The sequence below is a fragment of the Rhinoderma darwinii genome, chromosome 6 (assembly GCF_050947455.1).
Source record: "Rhinoderma darwinii isolate aRhiDar2 chromosome 6, aRhiDar2.hap1, whole genome shotgun sequence".
Classification (NCBI taxonomy): Eukaryota; Metazoa; Chordata; class Amphibia; order Anura; family Rhinodermatidae; genus Rhinoderma; species Rhinoderma darwinii.
Window position 1 is genome coordinate 143,825,660 of NC_134692.1, and position 19,520 is coordinate 143,845,179.

Genomic DNA, 19,520 nt, shown 5'->3' on the forward strand with positions numbered 1-19,520 from the left:
AGCACCGCTCCTCCTGTATAATATCTACACCGCACAGCACCGCTCCTCCTGTATAATATCTACACAGCACAGCACCGCTCCTCCTGTATAATATCTACACCGCACAGCACTGCTCCTCCTGTATAATATCTACACCGCACAGCACTGCTCCTCCTGTATAATATCTACACCGCACAGCACTGCTCCTCCTGTATAATATCTACACCGCACAGCACCGCTCCTCCTGTATAATATCTACACCGCACAGCACCGCTCCTCCTGTATAATATCTACACCGCACAGCACCGCTCCTCCTGTATAATATCTACACCGCACAGCACCGCTCCTCCTGTATAATATCTACACCGCACAGCACCGCTCCTCCTGTATAATATCTACACCGCACAGCACCGCTCCTCCTGTATAATATCTACACCGCACAGCACTGCTCCTCCTGTATAATATCTACACCGCACAGCACTGCTCCTCCTGTATAATATCTACACCGCACAGCACCGCTCCTCCTGTATAATATCTACACCGCACAGCACTACTCCTCCTGTATAATATCTACACCGCACAGCACTGCTCCTCCTGTATAATATCTACACCGCGCAGCACTGCTCCTCCTGTATAATATCTACACCGCGCAGCACTGCTCCTCCTGTATAATATCTACACCGCACAGCACTGCTCCTCCTGTATAATATCTACACCGCGCAGCACTGCTCCTCCTGTATAATATCTACACCGCACAGCACCGCTCCTCCTGTATAATATCTACACCACACAGCACCGCTCCTCCTGTATAATATCTACACCGCACAGCACCGCTCCTCCTGTATAATATCTACACCGCACAGCACAGCTCCTCCTGTATAATATCTACACCGCACAGCACCGCTCCTCCTGTATAATATCTACACCGCACAGCACCGCTCCTCCTGTATAATATCTACACCGCACAGCACAGCTCCTCCTGTATAATATCTACACCGCACAGCACCGCTCCTCCTGTATAATATCTACACCACACAGCACCGCTCCTCCTGTATAATATCTACACCGCACAGCACCGCTCCTCCTGTATAATATCTACACAGCACAGCACCGCTCCTCCTGTATAATATCTACACCGCACAGCACCGCTCCTCCTGTATACACCGCACAGCACTGCTCCTCCTGTATAATATCTACACCGCACAGCACTGCTCCTCCTGTATAATATCTACACAGCACAGCACCGCTCCTCCTGTATAATATCTACACCGCACAGCACTGCTCCTCCTGTATAATATCTACACCACACAGCACTGCTCCTCCTGTATAATATCTACACCACACAGCACCGCTCCTCCTGTATAATATCTACACCGCACAGCACTGCTCCTCCTGTATAATATCTACACCGCACAGCACCGCTCCTCCTGTATAATATCTACACCGCACAGCACTGCTCCTCCTGTATAATATCTACACCGCACAGCACTGCTCCTCCTGTATAATATCTACACCGCGCAGCACTACTCCTCCTGTATAATATCTACACCACACCGCACAGCACTGCTCCTCCTGTATAATATCTACACAGCACAGCACCGCTCCTCCTGTATAATATCTACACAGCACAGCACCGCTCCTCCTGTATAATATCTACACCGCACAGCACCGCTCCTCCTGTATAATATCTACACCGCACAGCACCGCTCCTCCTGTATAATATCTACACAGCACAGCACTGCTCCTCCTGTATAATATCTACACAGCACAGCACCGCTCCTCCTGTATAATATCTACACCGCACAGCACTGCTCCTCCTGTATAATATCTACACCACACAGCACTGCTCCTCCTGTATAATATCTACACCGCACAGCACCGCTCCTCCTGTATAATATCTACACCGCACAGCACCGCTCCTCCTGTATAATATCTACACCGCACAGCACCGCTCCTCCTGTATAATATCTACACCGCACAGCACTGCTCCTCCTGTATAATATCTACACCGCACAGCACCGCTCCTCCTGTATAATATCTACACCGCACAGCACCGCTCCTCCTGTATAATATCTACACCGCACAGCACCGCTCCTCCTGTATAATATCTACACAGCACAGCACCGCTCCTCCTGTATAATATCTACACCGCACAGCACCGCTCCTCCTGTATAATATCTACACAGCACAGCACCGCTCCTCCTGTATAATATCTACACCGCACAGCACCGCTCCTCCTGTATAATATCTACACCGCACAGCACCGCTCCTCCTGTATAATATCTACACCGCACAGCACTGCTCCTCCTGTATAATATCTACACCGCACAGCACCGCTCCTCCTGTATAATATCTACACCGCACAGCACCGCTCCTCCTGTATAATATCTACACAGCACAGCACCGCTCCTCCTGTATAATATCTACACCGCACAGCACCGCTCCTCCTGTATAATATCTACACCGCACAGCACCGCTCCTCCTGTATAATATCTACACCGCACAGCACTGCTCCTCCTGTATAATATCTACACCGCACAGCACCGCTCCTCCTGTATAATATCTACACCGCACAGCACTGCTCCTCCTGTATAATATCTACACCACACAGCACCGCTCCTCCTGTATAATATCTACACCGCACAGCACTGCTCCTCCTGTATAATATCTACACCGCGCAGCACTACTTCTTTCTTTGTATATTTACGTCATATAACAATGTGCAGCGCTCGCTCACCCACCTGCCCGCTCTCCTCCACTCTCCTCCGCTCTCTACATCACTTCCTGGTTATGGGTCCTCCGTACAGGCTTTACTTAGAGACGGGGTCGTCGTTTATAAACGCCTGTAACATTTATTTATTAACACATCACGCGTCGTAACGTTACATTTCTTTTCACTATTATTATGATCTGAAAAATAAAATCCCCATCAAATCCTGAAAAAAACATAAAAATATAAAAAAAAATTCCAGGCAATATTATGGGCAGCCCAGAACAGAAAAAAACGGATCTTAACTACTCTGCATTTGTGATTGGCTGGATTTGTATTTATCTCCGCCTCCTTCTTGTTGGATAAACAATTTGCCTGTCACTCTCGTGAGCGACCCTTGGAAACCCTCGGACCAATCAGCAGTGGAGGAGCGTCGCGGTATGCGGTAGTGCGCGCGCAGGCGCAGAGCTGCAGGTTGTGGTGTCATGGCTGGAGAAGGAGCGATCAGTTCGGAGTCTTTGAAGGAGAAGCTGAAGCGGGAGCTGCAGGCGGAACACGTGGTGAGCGATGTCTGGGGCTCATCCTGGCGGTCACGGTGGGGACTACAAGTCTCAGCAATTCTTGGCAGCTGCGGTTCCTCTAAATGTTCTAATGTCATATTTTGGGGTCACATGACACGGCCGGATCTCCAGGAATTCTAGAAATGTCGCTGTCGATTCTCTTCATTTTCCAATCACTTGTGTGGGCTGCGACTGTTATTGGCGCAGTGGGAGGGGCTTCTTGTTATGGTGGGAGGAGCCGACATCCCCATCCGGGGCCCCTTATGTTGGGGGCAACTAAAATGTCTCCGCCTTCTCCAGTCCTATAATCAGTGGTGCACTACAAGTCCCAGCAGGCTGTAGAACTGTCCAGTTCTTATTCTCCTGTGACTGCTGCGCCTTGTAGTGCCCCAAGAGATGTTTATCGCTGTCTAATGACCCTCACTGACCCCACCTCTCGTTGTGTCCTCCAGGAAGTAGAAGACACGTCGCCCGATCACTGCTCCACCAGCTTCCGGGTAATAGTGGTGTCTCCGCAGTTTGAAGGGAAAGCGCTGCTACAGAGACACAGGTGAGAGAAGATCCGAAGAGAAGCGGTCGTGAGGGGGAGGGGGTGCTGCAAATCTAGGGAAGTGTATAGAATAGTGAGTGCAGCTCTGGAGTATAATACAGGATGTAACTCAGGATCAGTACAGGATAAGTAATGTAATGTATGTACACAGTGACTCCACCAGCAGAATAGTGAGTGCAGCTCTGGAGTATAATACAGGATGTAACTCAGGATCAGTACAGGATAAGTAATGTATGTACACAGTGACTCCACCAGCAGAATAGTGAGTGCAGCTCTGGAGTATAATACAGGATATAACTCAGGATCAGTACAGGATAAGTAATGTAATGTATGTACACAGTGACTCCACCAGCAGAATAGTGAGTGCAGCTCTGGAGTATAATACAGGATGTAACTCAGGATCTGTACAGGATAAGTAATGTAATGTATGTACACAGTGACTCCACCAGTAGAATAGTGAGTGCAGCTCTGGAGTATAATACAGGATGTAACTCAGGATCAGTACAGGATAAGTAATGTAATGTATGTACACAGTGACTCCACCAGCAGAATAGTGAGTGCAGCTCTGGAGTATAATACAGGAAGTAACTCAGGATCAGTACAGGATAAGTAATGTAATGTATGTACACAGTGACTCCACCAGCAGAATAGCGAGTGCAGCTCTGGAGTATAATACAGTATATAACTAGGATCAGTACAGGATAAGTAATGTATGTACACAGTGACTCCACCAGCAGAATAGTGAGTGCAGCTCTGGAGTATAATACAGGATGTAACTCCGGATCAGTACAGGATAAGTAATGTAATGTATGTACACAGTGACTACACCACCAGAATAGTGAGTGCAGCTCTGGAGTATAATACAGGATGTAACTCAGGATCAGTACAGGATAAGTAATGTATGTACACAGTGACTCCACCAGCAGAATAGTGAGTGCAGCTCTGGAGTATAATACAGGATATAACTCAGGATCAGTACAGGATCAGTAATGTAATGTATGTACACAGTGACTCCACCAGCAGAATAGTGAGTGCAGCTCTGGAGTATAATACAGGATATAACTCAGGATCAGTACAGGATAAGTAATGTAATGTATGTACACAGTGACTCCACCAGCAGAATAGTGAGTGCAGCTCTGGAGTATAATACAGGATGTAACTCAGGATCAGTACAGGATAAGTAATGTAATGTATGTACACAGTGACTCCACCAGCAGAATAGTGAGTGCAGCTCTGGAGTATAATACAGGATGTAACTCAGGATCAGTACAGGATAAGTAATGTAATGTATGTACACAGTGACTCCACCAGCAGAATAGTGAGTACAGCTCTGGAGTATAATACAGGATGTAACTCAGGATCAGTACAGGATAAGTAATGTAATGTATGTACACAGTGACTCCACCAGCAGAATAGTGAGTGCAGCTCTGGAGTATAATACAGGATGTTACTCAGGATCAGTACAGGATAAGTAATGTAATGTATGTACACAGTGATCACCAGCAGAATAGTGAGTGCAGCTCTGGAGTATAATACAGGATATAACTCAGGATCAGTACAGGATAAGTAATGTAATGTATGGGCATAGTGACTCCACCAGCAGAATAGTGAGTGCAGCTCTGGAGTAATTCCACAGGGGGTCTTCACATAAAGGTTTTGACTTATTAAGAGCAGTATTTATATTAGTCAAGAGACTCCCAAACTGTGATTGTGTTGCTGCCATCTAAACACTGCTACTACTTTTCTGCTTGTATGTAACTACAACTTCATCATTTGATCTCAGACCCTGGTGAAAGTTAAACTCCCAGCATGCTTTGCCCGCCATAAATTTCCAGGTCTCCACAATTGTGGGCGGAGTCTGACTCTCTGCTGCCACCTACAGGCTCGTCAACAGCTGCCTGGCGGAAGAACTGAAAATCATTCACGCCTTCGAACAGAAGACCCTGACTCCAGCTCAGTGGGAGCAAGAGAAGCAGAAGTGAAGTGACCGTGCCGGCGGCCATTGCTGTGTGGAATGGAGCGTCTGGCGGTCTCTATGGACATTCTGGGATAAGTGACTGGTACTTAGAGAGTTAATTGTGATGTCAGAATAAATTATGTTTCGGTGACTCTGCTGTTTCCCTTTTCCTGATCAGATTCTGCAGAGACGACCATTTAAAGGAGACCGGTATTTTGGAGGGGGAAGGGGAATTTCTTTTATCCATTCTTTAGACAAAAAAACAGGTCCAGCCCCCTCCCTCTGAACAAATTCTTTACATGAGGACTTGAAATTCTGTGTGGCGCGGTCATGTGATCACTGATGCAGATGCCACCCAATTATATTGAATTCAAAATGACGGGAGCTCAATATACACTTCTCCCATAGAGTTACATGATAACATTCTGCTGCCTGCAGTCACCACTAGAGGGAGCTTACTACATAGAGATATATACAGCTCCCATAGAGTTACATGATAACATTCTGCTGCCTGCAGTCACCACTAGAGGGAGCTTACTACATAGAGATATATACAGCTCCCATAGAGTTACATGATAACATTCTGCTTCCTGCAGTCACCACTAGAGGGAGCTTACTACATAGAGATATATACAGCTCCCATAGAGTTACATGATAACATTCTGCTACCTGCAGCCACCACTAGAGGGAGCTCACTACATACTGTATATACAGCTCCCATGGTTACATGATAACATTCTGCTACCTGCAGTCACCACTAGGGGGAGCTCAGGATCAAAATGCTTTTACATCTCCAATTTAACTCCATAAAATCTGTCTGCAGTGAGCTCCCCCTGGTGGTGGCTGCAGATTGCTACCTCTGTGGATCCCTTTATGGCAGTGCCATTGTTTGCCGTCAGTTTGGTCCTCCAGTTTACTGACATGGTATTCTGGCTCTGAGGGGACATCGATCACGTGGTCTGCAGACAATTCGCTGTTTATTCTTTAGGACGCGGTTTCATCAGACAATAATAAAGACAATTTCCCATTAAAATATATTTTAAAAAAAAAAGCCCCTCTGAAATTTTTTATTTGTCAGGTTGGTCTAGGGAAGTTGGGTGACGGTTAATATGGAGGTTGTTATCCAGCTTTGCCGAGCTCCTGAACAGCAACTTTTCCTACTAATGCAGTAACATCACCCCCGCCCGTATTGCTGCAGGATTGGGCAGATTTACGATTTGGGGCCCTAGGAAAGCTGGGTGCCAACCTGTAATGGCCATATAGACCGTCACCCATCTTTCCCAGGAGCAGGTAATCCAATATTTAACAACTTGGCAGTAGAAGACGACGCCATGATTCCTCTTCCTGGGGGGTCTCCTGATTTGGGGCTTTATCTCGGTATTATTAGTATTTACATCTCACGCGGCTCCTCCAGGATGGGACGGAGATGATCCGGCGGTCGGAGAGAGTGTCCGGACTGGAGGTTTTAGCCCCGCCCCCTGCGCTGTAACAGTCTGTCCATTATTCTATCATCTACGGACAAGAAGTTCGGGTTGGGGATGCGGTTTCTCATCCAAGAGAAGTGAGCAGGACGGGGTTAAAGGGGTACCCCGATGATGGACGACTCTGATATGTCATTGGATTTGCATGTGGGGGGGGGCGGGTGTTCCATGATTGACATGTCAGTGACTGGAGTACCCCTTTAATAACGGGCGCCTCACTCCTGGTGATGGTATGGGGGGGGCTCCGAGCCCCTGCCGCTGCTAATTGGCCGCTTTCTCCTCCAGCTGCGCAATCCGTTTCTCCTGCTCTGAGACGGTCGTCTGCAGCTGCTTTATCTCCTCCACGAGCTGCTCCAGGGTGGAGTCCTGTGTGGGGGAAGGAGATCCGTTACAATGTATCGGGGATTATACGTCATAGAGTCCAAGCATCGATCGCTGGCCGGTTCTGCTCGCACCGCTGCGGTGATACGTTGTAGGGAATGAGAAACACTAAAACGCATCACTCCGCTGTGTGAGCAGGACTAGGGCAAGATGGGTAAACAAGAATGCTGGCAGCAAGCAGAGGTCTTAAAAATGGTGAGAAATAGATACACGATGTCAGGAAGTTGCAGAGTTTCATTATATTGGGCGGAGCCTCTTACCTCACTGCCCCCGCCCCCGTTGGATGATTGGCTGCGTTTCGGCAGTCGTACGTTCAGGATGTTTTTGGTGACCTTCAGTTCTCTGCCTTTGCTCGGGACGTAGCCGTCCTTCAGGGAGATGAGCAGCGGCTCCGCGTTCTTGCCGGACAGCCACTCCTCCGCGGTGAGCGCCGGATCGGGGCCGATGGTGTCTGGGTAGAGATCCTCCTGGAACAGGTCAGACTGCAGAGGAGGGGAGTGACGGTCAGGCTGGAAGAGTCACCCCCTCCCCCGGTGCCCGTCTTATACCCGTGTATTGTCAGTTGTCGCAGCGTCTTACCTTCCTGGGCACCGTCATGGCGATTGGTTCACATTTCCTCTCGTGCAGCTTGTAAAATCTAAAACGGAAAAATAGTCAAGACGCGGCGTTACCGGTGCGGAGAATATCCGCTATATAGGGGGTCTCAAGTAGTGGGCACCTCCTTCCCTAATATGGGGGCTCTAAAATTGACTGTCCCTTTAAGGAGGCCGTAGACAAAGATTCTCCTCACGGGGCGACCTGATTATTTTTGCTATTGAGAACTTGTTAGGGAAGGGTTAAACGCAGATATAATAATCTCAACACAAAGGGATTGTGGGAAATATTGCGGCTTGCAGCGTCCCCGATGTCTGTACCCGCGTTACTCGGAGCAGCGGGATCCGTACCTGGCGATCTCACACTTGTTGACCTCCAGCCCCCGCTTTGGCATGTAGCCCATCCCCCGCTGAGACTCTTTACCGCTGTACAGGGACAAATAATGAACATACGGCGTCTCGTCCGTCACCTCGAAGTAGCGGATGCTGCTGTCGCCCTGCGAGGAGAAACAGATGTGATATCACCCGTATAACGTCCCCCCGTAAATACAACCCTTGTTATAACGCGCAAATGTCATCACCCACCTTCCCGCCCAGGTAGACGATGTTCGTATCGGGGTCGAAAAAGGGGATGAGGACGCCGCTGCTCGTGTCCAGCTCCTGCAGGGTGAGCGGAGCGTCAAAGGCCTTCTGTAGAGGGGCAAGAAAGCGAGTGAGGGGTGATCCAGCGCAGGCAGGTGCGATGCTCTGCAGACCTCTCTGGTCACACCGGTGGTGCAGGTTTCTTTTCTACCATCTCTGCAGAACATCGCCGCAGGCGCACGGCTTTATAGAGTGTAATCCTGCTAGCAGCCAGTAGGTGGCAACATTCGTATAAAGCCACGATGGTCGCCCATTATGTGACGCTCATTCGGGGGTCTTACCGTGTCCCATAAGGCCACTTGTCGCTCACTCATCCGGCTGAACCCCGTGGTCAATATCTGATCGTCGGACACAAAGATGGCGCGGACCGGCCTGCTGCCCTCGTGAGGCTTCTCTTTTTCCTGCAGGAAGTAAATGGGGGACTTGCTGTGACCACCGGGGCATTGTACAGGGGTGAAGGGTGCGCTGCTGCCCCCTGCTGCTGTATACAGGTATTATCTTCACATTCCCCTTAGGCTCAGGCTGCACAGAGATTTGTTTAATCAAAGAAATCCAAACGTTTCTGTGCTGGGCGCTCTGCAGGCGGCTGTGGGTGCGACGCTCTGCATGCGGCTGTGGGTGCGACGCTCTGCAGGCGGTTGTAGGTGCGACGCTCTGCAGGCTGTGGGTGCGACGCTCTGCAGGCTGTGGGTGCGACGCTCTGCAGGCTGTGGGTGCGACGCTCTCCAGGCTGTGGGTGCGACGCTCTGCACACTCACCGTTATAATGGTCCCGGCTCTGGGTTCTATGATCCGGATCTTCTTGTCTTTGCAGGAGGAGCAGATGAGGGATCCGTTCCTGTTCCAGGCGACGCTGTAGATGACGTCGCTGTGGGTCTCGTCTATGGAGATGATGGATTGTCCGCAGCCGACGTCCCAGATCAGGATGACGTTATCGCAGCCTGGGGAGAAGATACGGTGATGGGTACAGGACGCTGATACCTTCCCCTCACCCGCTGCAGCCCGCGGTGCCCACTCCTTACCAGCGCTCAGCAGGACGTTCTGAGCAGTCGGGTGCCACAACACGATCCCCACCCTCTTTGTGTGACCTTCCAGGGTGACGATGGGCTCCGTGAGGGAGCGGGTCAGGCCGCCATCTGGAATCTCCCATACCTGGCCCAAAAAGGGGAGACGTGAGTAGCGGGCCGAGCCTGGATCACATGACGTATGAGCCGCGGGCACAACACTATGGTATACGGCTACATTAACACTGCCCTGTATGGTGTCCGGCCATGATTGGGGGCTGTCACCGGGGGCAGCACAGAGTCTCTGGTACAACAAGGACTTTGGACCCGTCTCAGATGTCCCTGGGGCTTTATGAAAGTTTCTTATGTCAGCCAAGGCTTTACCCAGGGCACCCACACCGGAGACCCCCTGAGAGAGTGGCCACATACTACAGGGGGCAGCCCTGGGTGAGGTGGGATCCATGTGGTGCTAGTCTTAGGGATAGGTGCCCACCGCCAGTCTTACCATGACCGAGCAGTCTTCTGAGCCGCTGGCAATGACGTTGTCGTTGTGGGGGCACCAGTCAATGTCCAGCACAGGAGCCGTGTGCCCACAAACCAGAGGCTGCGACTTATCCAGTCGTCCTGTCTGTGGAGAGATGAGACATGAGGACATTACATGGGGGGGGGGGGACATTGCGCATCTTAATCCTCTGCAGACCATCCCTCCGTCCTGCCTGCGCTTCTACTGTACACCGCCTGGTATAAACACTACATCTCCTACAATGCATCGCAGCAGAGGTGTTGTGTGCAGACACCAGGGGGCAGCAGTGAGATGTGCAGCTGTTTATTAGGACACTGGATGTGCTCCGAGCCGCTGTCACTTCTCATCCTCCGCTGCGCCCAGTACAATACCCAGCAGGGGGTGACACTGAGCACAGGAAAAATGTGAAATTCGGATTCCTGGGCTGAGACGACACAATGTCTGAGTGGAGTTGCCCTTTAAGAAACGCTGCACCTTCGTGTGATCCGCTGTCGGGCGAGTCTCAGCCGCTCTGCTGTGCGATGATCTGCGGTTAGATGCTCTGCAGCGGTGGTGGTGACATCTGGCTGTTTCACACTCGTTCCTCCCTCGCTGTGGTTTGTACGAGGAAGGTGTCGCGGAAAACGAATTACAGGTCCAAATAAGGGCAAGTCTGAGCCGTGGTGTCACCAAGAACTTCCCCTATTACTGCAGGACACCCCTGAGATATTCAGATAACACTCCCGAGGGGGGGGGGGGGCTTCATGGTGCACGTGGTACATGCAGAAAATCCTGTCCTCTTATCCAGGGCCACGGATCGTAACTTTGTGTGTCTGACAACTTTATACTCGCAGGGTTGGATTCAACTTTGGAGACTGCCACAAAGCTCCTTAATTATAATACCCTCATACTATACCGGAAACAAGCGGCGTACCCCATAACTCCCTCCTACAGGGGCACACAATATAAAGTCCGTAGCAGCCGCCGCCATCTACCCCTAACTGAAGTCGCGGTTCTTTCCCTTCCGCACCTGTGATGTGTTCTGGGGGGTCGGGACGTGTTATATCCCCCCCTCTGGGTATCCTGAATACAGGTTTGTGATGGCCCTGGTGCAATTGCCGCTTTGGCTTCTGCTATAATTTGCGCCGCGGCATTCAGATATAGGGGTTTCCGCTCTCACGTATTTGGTTGGTGTTTTGTTGGATAATCGTCTCACAGGGACAAGGTTTACTGTCGGGTTAGTGAATGAAGGAGTTAAATCCTCAGTTTTTATGTTGGTCATGAGACGATCTCCCCCCTGAGGACATCGCGGGCAAGTCACGGGGACACACTGAGGCCATTGTGCTGCTATCACTGCTCATCCCCCGTGTGTGTGACCTGGGGGTGTCTATCTCTGCCCCCCGCTCCTGCCCCGTCAGTGTCATCCACATCATGAGGCTCAGGTATCGCACAGAGAAATGGCGCAAGAGCATCGGAAACACCACATTGTATTTACTAGCCAGTACATTGGCGCCAACCCCCCCCCCCTCCCCCATCATCTGCGACTCACAACATATTTATCCCCTCATTCTACCGGTTATTGAATCTGATAAAATGCGGCATTAAAAATATATGAAGTGACCGGTATAACGCTCTGTTCAGACTGGCATCGTGGTGCCCATTTACAACAGAAACCACAGCGCGGTGCCGGATCTATATCTGGTGCCAACAATGCATGACGTCACGTGACACCGTATCTGATGACATCACTACATGATCTATAATAATGAAGTATTAATATGTGCAGGGAGATTACAACGCGCGATTACAGCACAACTAGCAGAATACATCATGGCGCCACTTATAGCACGGGTGTTTTCTTATTTTGCATGGGGCACCTGAGTACGGTTGTAACCTTTGCGTCCCGTATTGATTCCCCCACAGTAGGCGCCATGTGATTGGCGCTCGTACATGTGAAGTGGGCGGGGTCAGCCGCTGCGGAGTTTATGCACATATATGTCTATAAGACAATGCGGCCGCCTGTTCACCTGCCTCCGCTCCCTCCACTTCCTGTGACAAAACCGCAACATCCTGATCGCAGCAAACGCTGACGAGCTGCAAAACCGGCGCTGCAGACACTTCTGTAAATGGAGGCACCCGCTCCCGGCTATGATAACCCACCTTGGAGAGCGGCAGGACCATGAAGGCGCCGCCACCGCTGGCCTCCACCACGATGGCCAGGAACTTGGGATTGACGGCGCAGAAGTTGCTATCCCATGTGTTCTGAGATACGCGGATGTCGTCGTAGCACTGGTCGGCCTTCACCGGCTGCCCGAAGACGTGGCGGAATTTACTGGTGCGGACGACCTTCCTGCTCATGATGAGGCCTGGAAAGCGGGGAGAATAATAATGAATGTGGGGGGTGGTCCGCTGGGAGAGAAGACGAGGGGGAAAATGCGAATAAATGATAGACCATAATAAGCAGAGTAATAGACGGGGCCCTGGTGTCAGGAGGAGGCTGTGTAAAGGACGTCGTGGTCATTATACATTGCTAGAGATTCATATCCCCCGACATTAACAACAAGGGCGACCGTGAATAATCGGCGGCGGAAACTTCGTCATATGAATTCGCACTTGGACAATTTGAATAACTAGACAAACGCAACCTAATGGCGGCACACAACGTCCTCCAATCATACGGGGGTCTGGTGGAGGGACATGGTCATGAGAGAGCCAATAACACCGCAGATATGTCACCAATGTATGTGCCCCCTCCCAGGTCGGGGGCTGCAGCTGGAGGTGACCCGTGAGGCTGATTATATCTGGTACAGGTAATGTCTGGTCTATTTCCCTGGCTTGTGCCCCAACGTCTCAGTCAGTGACCAGCTGGAACCAGGACCTGAAATGATGAGGGCGCTATAGATCATGTCAGGGGTTCCTCTCCGGTCTGTGCCCATAGGTAACCCCACAGCTTAAATAAAAGTGTCATATCAGATATGTCCCCTTGGGTGCTATGTCAGTGGTGGCACCCAGTCATTGCCCCTGTGACCCAGTCATTGCCCCGGTGACCCAGTCATTGCCCCTGTGATCCAGTCATTGCCCCTGTGACCCAGTCATTGCCCCTGTGATCCAGTCATTGCCCCTGTGACCCAGTCATTGCCCCTGTGACCCAGTCATTGCCCGGTGCTTGCCCCTTACCTGAGTGTGCAGCGCGGGGTCCAGTGGGTGATGCTCTGTGTCAGCTGCCTGGAGTCTGCATGAAAGTTCTGCTTTTTAGAAGTATATTCTGCAAGAAAGGAGGGGGAGGGCAGGAAGCGGAGTGGGTGTCTTGTCTTCCTCCTCAGCAGGGGAGGGGTTAACTGCGGTTCTTAATCAGGGACACGGTTAATGAAGAGTCTCAGGCTTAGGTCATATAAAGGGTTAACGAGCGTGGCATTGTCACAGAGGGCTCAGTGAATACAAGCCGGGTTAAGGGGACCCCACGTTATTAATAATGATGATGATGCGGACTGGAAGGATCCCCAAATATGGACGATGACGCCACATAAACCCCTCGGCTTGTACCCGCTGTATACGGACCCTGAAGCTGCCGCCATGACACTGCGGGTGGGAAGAAGCTGCAGATTGTCAGCTCAGGGGCCAATAACATCATAAAACGGAGGGTTTCCATTGACTCGTATATAAATAATCTGCAGGATCAGGAAACGGCAACAAGATGGAAGCGGCGCTGGGTCGCGGCCTGAACGGGGGGTGAAGCCGGTCACGCTCCCCACTGGTCCCGTAATAGTCAGTGACTGACACGCGGCTCCCCGGCCCCTTCCCAAAGAGGTTCTGGGATGTGTACAGAGGCAGAAATATCGGGTGCAGAGGATGCGGTGACACCCGGGCCCCGGGGGGCCCATAACTTCCCTGCGCCTGACAGTGGGGGGGCTGTTACAGACTTTACATGGGGAGCTTCAAGTTACACATCCATTGTAAGGCTCCGTGCACACACAAAAACGTCTCAAAAATACGGAGCTATTCAAGGGAAAACCGCGCCTGAATTTCAGACGTTTTTTAATCATAGTCGCGTTTTTAACGGCTGTTTTTGGAGCTATTTTTTCTACAGAGTCAATGAAAAACTGCTCCAAAAACGGCTGAAGACGTGACCTGCACTTCTTTTTCACGGCCGTTTTTCAAAACGGACGAATAAAAAAACGCCCCGTCGGAACAGAACGCCGTATTTCCCATTGAAATCAATGGGCAGATGTTTGGAGGCGTTCTGTTTCCGATTTTTTTTTGTCCGTTTTTCGGCCCGAAAATTGGGCGTGTGAACGTACCCTGATGTGTATTGTCTCCGCCGCTGCAGGAAGTATCGGGTCCATCAATAAATGGTTGACATGAAGCTCTATCAAAGAGGTTCTACAGCAGCTGGGATGTGGATTAATAGGAATAATGTGCCGCCCCCTCTGAGAGCTTTTATATGGTCACTGAACTCCTCAGTGGCTTCAAAGGTGATGACGGCCGGTTACCCAGAGCTCGGGGCACACAGGGATTGGGGGTCTGCAGGCGGTAGGGGTTTTGGACATGGTTGGGGGTCTGCAGGTCAGGGGGCGCTGACATTATTATAAGGCCATCGGTTCTGGTTGGCGCCTCGTTATTATCTGATCTTTGTAATCGGCTCGCTGCTTCCCCCCCCCCCTCCGTGTTGTGTCACCCTGATGCCACTTCCTGCGGTGTGCACAGCGCTCAATCCCCTCCCCCACCTCCTCCTGATTGCCCCATGCTAACGCTTGCAAAACTACAACTCCCAACGTAGCCTGACAACCAAAGGCTGTGAGGGCGTGCTGGGAGTTGTAGTTTCGCGATAGCTGGAAGGCCGCTACTATATGACATGATCATGAAGCAGTCCATCTTCTCTCCATTTGCTGTGCAGGTCAATACATGCTTTTGTTTTCTGCTATCAGCCATTTCTGACTGACTGCAGGGCATTTCAATGTAATCTGTTGTTCTCGGTTATCAGCAATTTCAGGCTGGAGGGAGTCTGACCATAGGGCAAGTGAATACAGTCTAGTGCTCCCTGTTATCAGCCATTTCAGGCTGACTGTAGTGTTCCTCAATGGGATGAGTGACAGAAGTGCAGAAACCTCCCCTCCCCCACGATCACGACTTTATATCACGTCTCTCTGGTGCTGAGAACCTTCTATATGTGACTGATATACGCCCCCCCCCCCCCCCCCCCTTAGTTCTTATTTTCTGTGACAATCAATAGACAGGTGTAGAGCGCCATCTGCTGGTAGTGAGTAGATGCAGCGAGTCCTCTACATTCAGGCTTGCTTTACAGCTACTTGGCCCTGGAGTCAGTGATTCCACTCGCTACTGCTGCAAAATGTATTAGGGCGGATTTACACGCGTGTCGCACGGACCTATGTTAGTCTATGGGGCCGTGCAGACTGTCCGTGATTTTTGCGCAGCGTGAGTCCGCTGCGTAAAACTCACGACAGGTCCTCTATTTCTGCATTTTTCGCACATCACGAACCCATTGAAGTCAATTGGTGCGTGAAAATCACGCGCGCCCCACGGAGGCACCTCTGTGGGACGCGCGTTTTTCACGCAAAACTTGTTTACTGTATGGAAATGACTTTGAGCAAACTTGTCCAAACAAGAACAAAGCAGGAAGTGCTTTATAGACCTGCTTTACCCCACAAAACTGACGACAGCCCCAGAACTGCAGACGTGCCGAGACACATGGACGTGGAACAGTTGATCTGCCTTGTGCAGGAGGGGCCGGAGGTGTGGGACACGCGTGCGGAGGCAGAACAGCGAAAGACGTGGCATGGGACCAGATAGCCGAGGCGATGCTCAGGCAGGATCGGGCAAAAAGCAGCACACGCGACCGTAAGCGCATTGTTGAGTACATGTCTTTATATATATATGTAATGTCATCCATAGTCACTGGTCTGGCCCTGGGCTAACATTTCCCCACATGCCCAACGTTTCGGTTCTGTCGCAGCATCATCAGCTTGTGTAATGTATGTCTCTGTGCAGGTCAATTCCACTAGTTTGAGCTGTGCCTGTTCGTGCAGTCACATAATGAGTCACCATTTATTTTTGGGTTCATTCTACAGTAGATGATGTCAAGACACGGCGGCGTTCACGAGGGATCAGTTCCGCAGGGAATATGGCGCCAGAGGGCGAAGCGGAGATGGTGGGTCCAAAAAAAGACGATACATGTACACGGAGCAGCTCATGTTCTTGAGAGACATCCTGGAGATGCGAGTGCAAGTAATCGTCCTATCACCTGGAAAAGGTTACGTTGTTAAAATGTCATGTACTCAAAAGAGGCTGCGTGTTCCTTGTGGAAAATGGTTGATTCCTGATCCTTTTCTATTCTAGAACTAGCGACAATCTGGAGGATTCACAAGAGGAGGCTGAGCCCGAGTCCTCCCAAGCGTCCGATCACGCCACTGCCCTGGTGCCCCTAACCCCGGATCCAACACCTGAGGAACCTGCGCCAGGAGCCTCCGCGCCAGAACGTGTGGCAACGGAGGAAGAGCCACCACAGGCCGCAGCCCCCCGATGCAGACGCCCAAACATCCCTGCCGCAGGTGCACAGGTGGACGCCAGGGTCCTGGACTACCTGCGCCGCGGATGAGGACAGTTATGATTTTTTTCTGCCGCAGCCTGGCACCATTATTACGCAAGGTCCCGGAGCATAGGCTGGCACGCCTCCAGGTGGCAATGCTGTCCCTCATCGACAGTGCCACACCACCCAATAGTCCACGCCACTGCTTTGACGCTATAGAGCATTGGCGGGCAGGACCGCAGCCTTCGGTGGGGTACAATATACCAGGCCCATCCCAACCGGCCACCCCCATCGCACGGCAACCTCAATATAGGCCATTGCCTACCCACTTCTCGCCTGGTCCGATGGCTGCCCGGGAGAGACATTTTCCTACCTACTCCCGAGCCGCCCAAACATATCAGCCTCCTCTACAGGCTCACGGCTACCAGCACCGCTATCCTGCTCAGGAACACCCTCTGCTGGCCCGTGGACAGCATAGCGGTGCTGACATGTCCGCCTACACCGCCGCCGCATTCATACCAAGACTTGTAGGCGTGCGCGGTGAAGGGACTTGGATGTTATATTTGTTATACATCGGGGTTTGCTTATGTTTAGTGTCGCCTCATGTTGGTTGTTTTTGTGTGAACTCTCGTGTTATATTTTCTATATCGTGTGGCCGTTCTTTTGTACTCTGGTTCTTATAAATGTTTGCGATTCTCACTGTATCATTTTATATTTACACACGGTTTTACAGGGCCCAACATTGTTCGACGCCATCATTGAGGTATTCGTTCATCTGTAGGGGTTTGGATTTAGTAGGTGAAAGGTGTTACTATCATAGTTCTCGCACTAAGGACAGCTGGGATTGGATCAGGAATCATTGGTACAGGCCATGTTATTCTGTTACAATGACTTGTTTGCCGGATCAATGCGAACTCCAAACCCCTAACGATATAAGCTCGCAACCCACGTCAAGGGTCCTCATGTATTGCGAGTCCCTAACACAACTACGGCCGAGCAAAACATAAAGTACACGGGTCAGTAAGGACCTTTGTAGACAATACTAATAACTACGCCACCCTTTAAATGCCATCGTGCTGCCAGGGTACGGCTCCAGCAGGGCTGTCAAAATACTCGGCGAATCGTTGCCACACTCGGAGTCCAGATGTTTGTGCCCGCCCTACTGGAATAGCTGGCACAATGGTGGTGGTGGTGGGTGCATTTGTTTGCATATATTCGCCATCAAAACTGGCATCATGTATGCGGGTAAAGTTATGCAGAACAACACAGGCTTGGATGACACGTGTCACGTTCTGCGGCGATATTTGCATTGTTGTCATAAAGACCCTCCACTTGTTTGACATGATGCCAAAGGCGCATTCGACACATCTTCGCCCTCTGCTTAGGCGGTAATTGAAGATGCGTCTACGCTCATCCAAGCCCCTCCTCGCAAATGGATGCATTACTTGGCTTGTCAGGGCAAAACCCTCATCTGCAACGATGACATATGGGATTGGTGGGCCGCGGGAGCCAGGGAGGAGGGTCGGTTCAGGCACAGCAAGTTGATTAGTCATAAGCCGTTGGCCCATTCTGGATGAGCAAAATATGCCGGCATCAGCAGAGCTTCCGTACGACCCAATGTCTACGATGGTAAAACAATAATTACTGTCCGCCAAGGCCAACAAGATGATGGAAAAATACTGCTGGTAGTTGTAGTATCTGGAGCCAGAGTGGGGGGGGGGGCTTCTTCACATGAATGTGCTTCCCGTCCAGGGCACCAATACAATGAGGAAATTGGGTGGCAGTAAAAAAACTCTTTGGATATTCTAAGCCAGTGTTGGGCCGTGGCTGAGGCATCACCGTGGTCTTTAATCTCAGCCACAGCACGACAGGTGGATGTCACAATGCAGGAAATAGTGGCCACTCCAAGAAGAAACTCGAAATGTAGCAAATGGTAACTATTGCCTGTGGCCAGAAATCTACATGAAGCACATAAACCATCGTGTAGGCCGTATTTCAGAAACTCACATACCGCAAGGTCACGAGGAGCCGCTCCTCGGGGGAAATGCAGCGCCGCATGTTTGTGTCCTGGTAGGTGATTCCTGTACGAATCAGCGCAAGCAGCAGATCAAGCGCGCCGACAGACAGGCGGCAAAAGGAGCGAAATTTCTCAGGGTGACGACAGAGGGTATGAAAGTGGCCTTTGGAGGTGCGTTGGGCCACAAGAGGATGAACCCAAATCCTCCCTCTTCTACGCGGGTGTGCCTGTAGCATGGGACGCCGTTCGCCAAATCTGCGAGAAATCATCCACGCGAGCAGCACACGGGGCAGCGAGGTCGACGCCATTAATATCGATTAGGCGGCAAAAAGCCAAGAAACTGTGAACAAACACTATTTGTCTGCAAGGTGAAAAAAGGTGCATAACATGTGCACAGCAAGCAGGGGTGTGGCAAGGGTGCCTCTTTGTAGGCTGGCCTCTCCATAACATCTTCTGGTTTTTTTACGCGCGGGAAAAACGCATGCCACACGCACCTGCAAAACGCACACACTCGTGTAAATCCGCCCTTAGACTGGAGCTTCATGCGCCGATCTTATCTAAACTGCGCCGGGGTGAGAAGCGTCTAATTTATAGAGGCCGC

At 50.9% G+C, this 19,520-nt stretch overlaps 3 protein-coding genes across 7 annotated transcripts in view; 1 reads left to right on the forward strand and 2 right to left on the reverse strand.

Annotated features, from left to right (window-relative positions):
- Window positions 1-3,080, reverse strand: part of LOC142656036 (structure-specific endonuclease subunit slx1-like) — an 18,996-nt gene extending 15,916 nt beyond the window's left edge. The window contains exon 1 of one of the 2 annotated variants that reach the window (XM_075830867.1): window positions 2,721-3,080. Coding sequence is in view for 1 of the 2 variants with exons in the window: in XM_075830866.1 (XP_075686981.1) it covers window positions 2,687-2,691 (5 nt within the window). In the remaining variant the exon portion in view is untranslated. Of the gene's footprint in view, window positions 1-2,686 lie in introns of both variants that reach the window. The other variant, XM_075830866.1, reaches the window with a different exon arrangement.
- On the forward strand, window positions 3,068-17,592 carry BOLA2B (bolA family member 2B). 3 transcript variants are annotated; one of them, XR_012849581.1, is made up of 5 exons: window positions 3,086-3,249; window positions 3,702-3,799; window positions 5,682-5,859; window positions 16,445-16,626; window positions 16,713-17,592. XR_012849581.1 is itself a non-coding variant. In XM_075830870.1 (3 exons), exons 1-3 carry the CDS (start codon window positions 3,175-3,177, stop codon window positions 5,711-5,713), a joined length of 252 nt encoding a protein of 83 aa, XP_075686985.1. In that variant the 5' UTR covers window positions 3,068-3,174; the 3' UTR covers window positions 5,714-5,907. The 3 variants fall into 3 exon arrangements, 2 of the variants coding, with proteins under 2 accessions (XP_075686985.1, XP_075686983.1); XM_075830870.1 differs by lacking the exons at window positions 16,445-16,626; window positions 16,713-17,592 and having other exon boundaries at window positions 3,068-3,249; window positions 5,635-5,907; XM_075830868.1 differs by lacking the exons at window positions 16,445-16,626; window positions 16,713-17,592 and having other exon boundaries at window positions 3,087-3,249; window positions 5,682-5,907.
- The window catches only part of CORO1A (coronin 1A), a 127,123-nt gene continuing 114,319 nt past the window's right edge, over window positions 6,717-19,520 (reverse strand). For both annotated transcript variants that reach the window (XM_075830856.1, XM_075830855.1), the window contains exons 3-13: window positions 13,536-13,623; window positions 12,519-12,724; window positions 10,362-10,484; window positions 9,875-10,004; window positions 9,612-9,793; window positions 9,135-9,254; window positions 8,797-8,901; window positions 8,563-8,708; window positions 8,198-8,255; window positions 7,879-8,100; window positions 6,717-7,603 (exon numbers count right to left, since the gene is read on the reverse strand). In XM_075830856.1, the coding sequence (XP_075686971.1) occupies window positions 7,499-7,603; window positions 7,879-8,100; window positions 8,198-8,255; window positions 8,563-8,708; window positions 8,797-8,901; window positions 9,135-9,254; window positions 9,612-9,793; window positions 9,875-10,004; window positions 10,362-10,484; window positions 12,519-12,716 (1,389 nt within the window). In that variant the 5' untranslated portion in view covers window positions 12,717-12,724; window positions 13,536-13,623 and the 3' untranslated portion in view covers window positions 6,717-7,498. The remainder of the gene's footprint in view (window positions 7,604-7,878; window positions 8,101-8,197; window positions 8,256-8,562; window positions 8,709-8,796; window positions 8,902-9,134; window positions 9,255-9,611; window positions 9,794-9,874; window positions 10,005-10,361; window positions 10,485-12,518; window positions 12,725-13,535; window positions 13,624-19,520) is intronic.

Coding starts and splice junctions, on each gene's coding strand:
- BOLA2B (XM_075830868.1), top strand. CDS start 3,175: ATGGCTGGAGAAGGAGCGATCAGTTCGGAGTCTTTGAAGGAGAAGCTG. Junction 3,250..3,701: donor AGCTGCAGGCGGAACACGTG/GTGAGCGATGTC, acceptor TGTGTCCTCCAG/GAAGTAGAAGACACGTCGCC. Junction 3,800..5,681: donor GCGCTGCTACAGAGACACAG/GTGAGAGAAGAT, acceptor TGCCACCTACAG/GCTCGTCAACAGCTGCCTGG.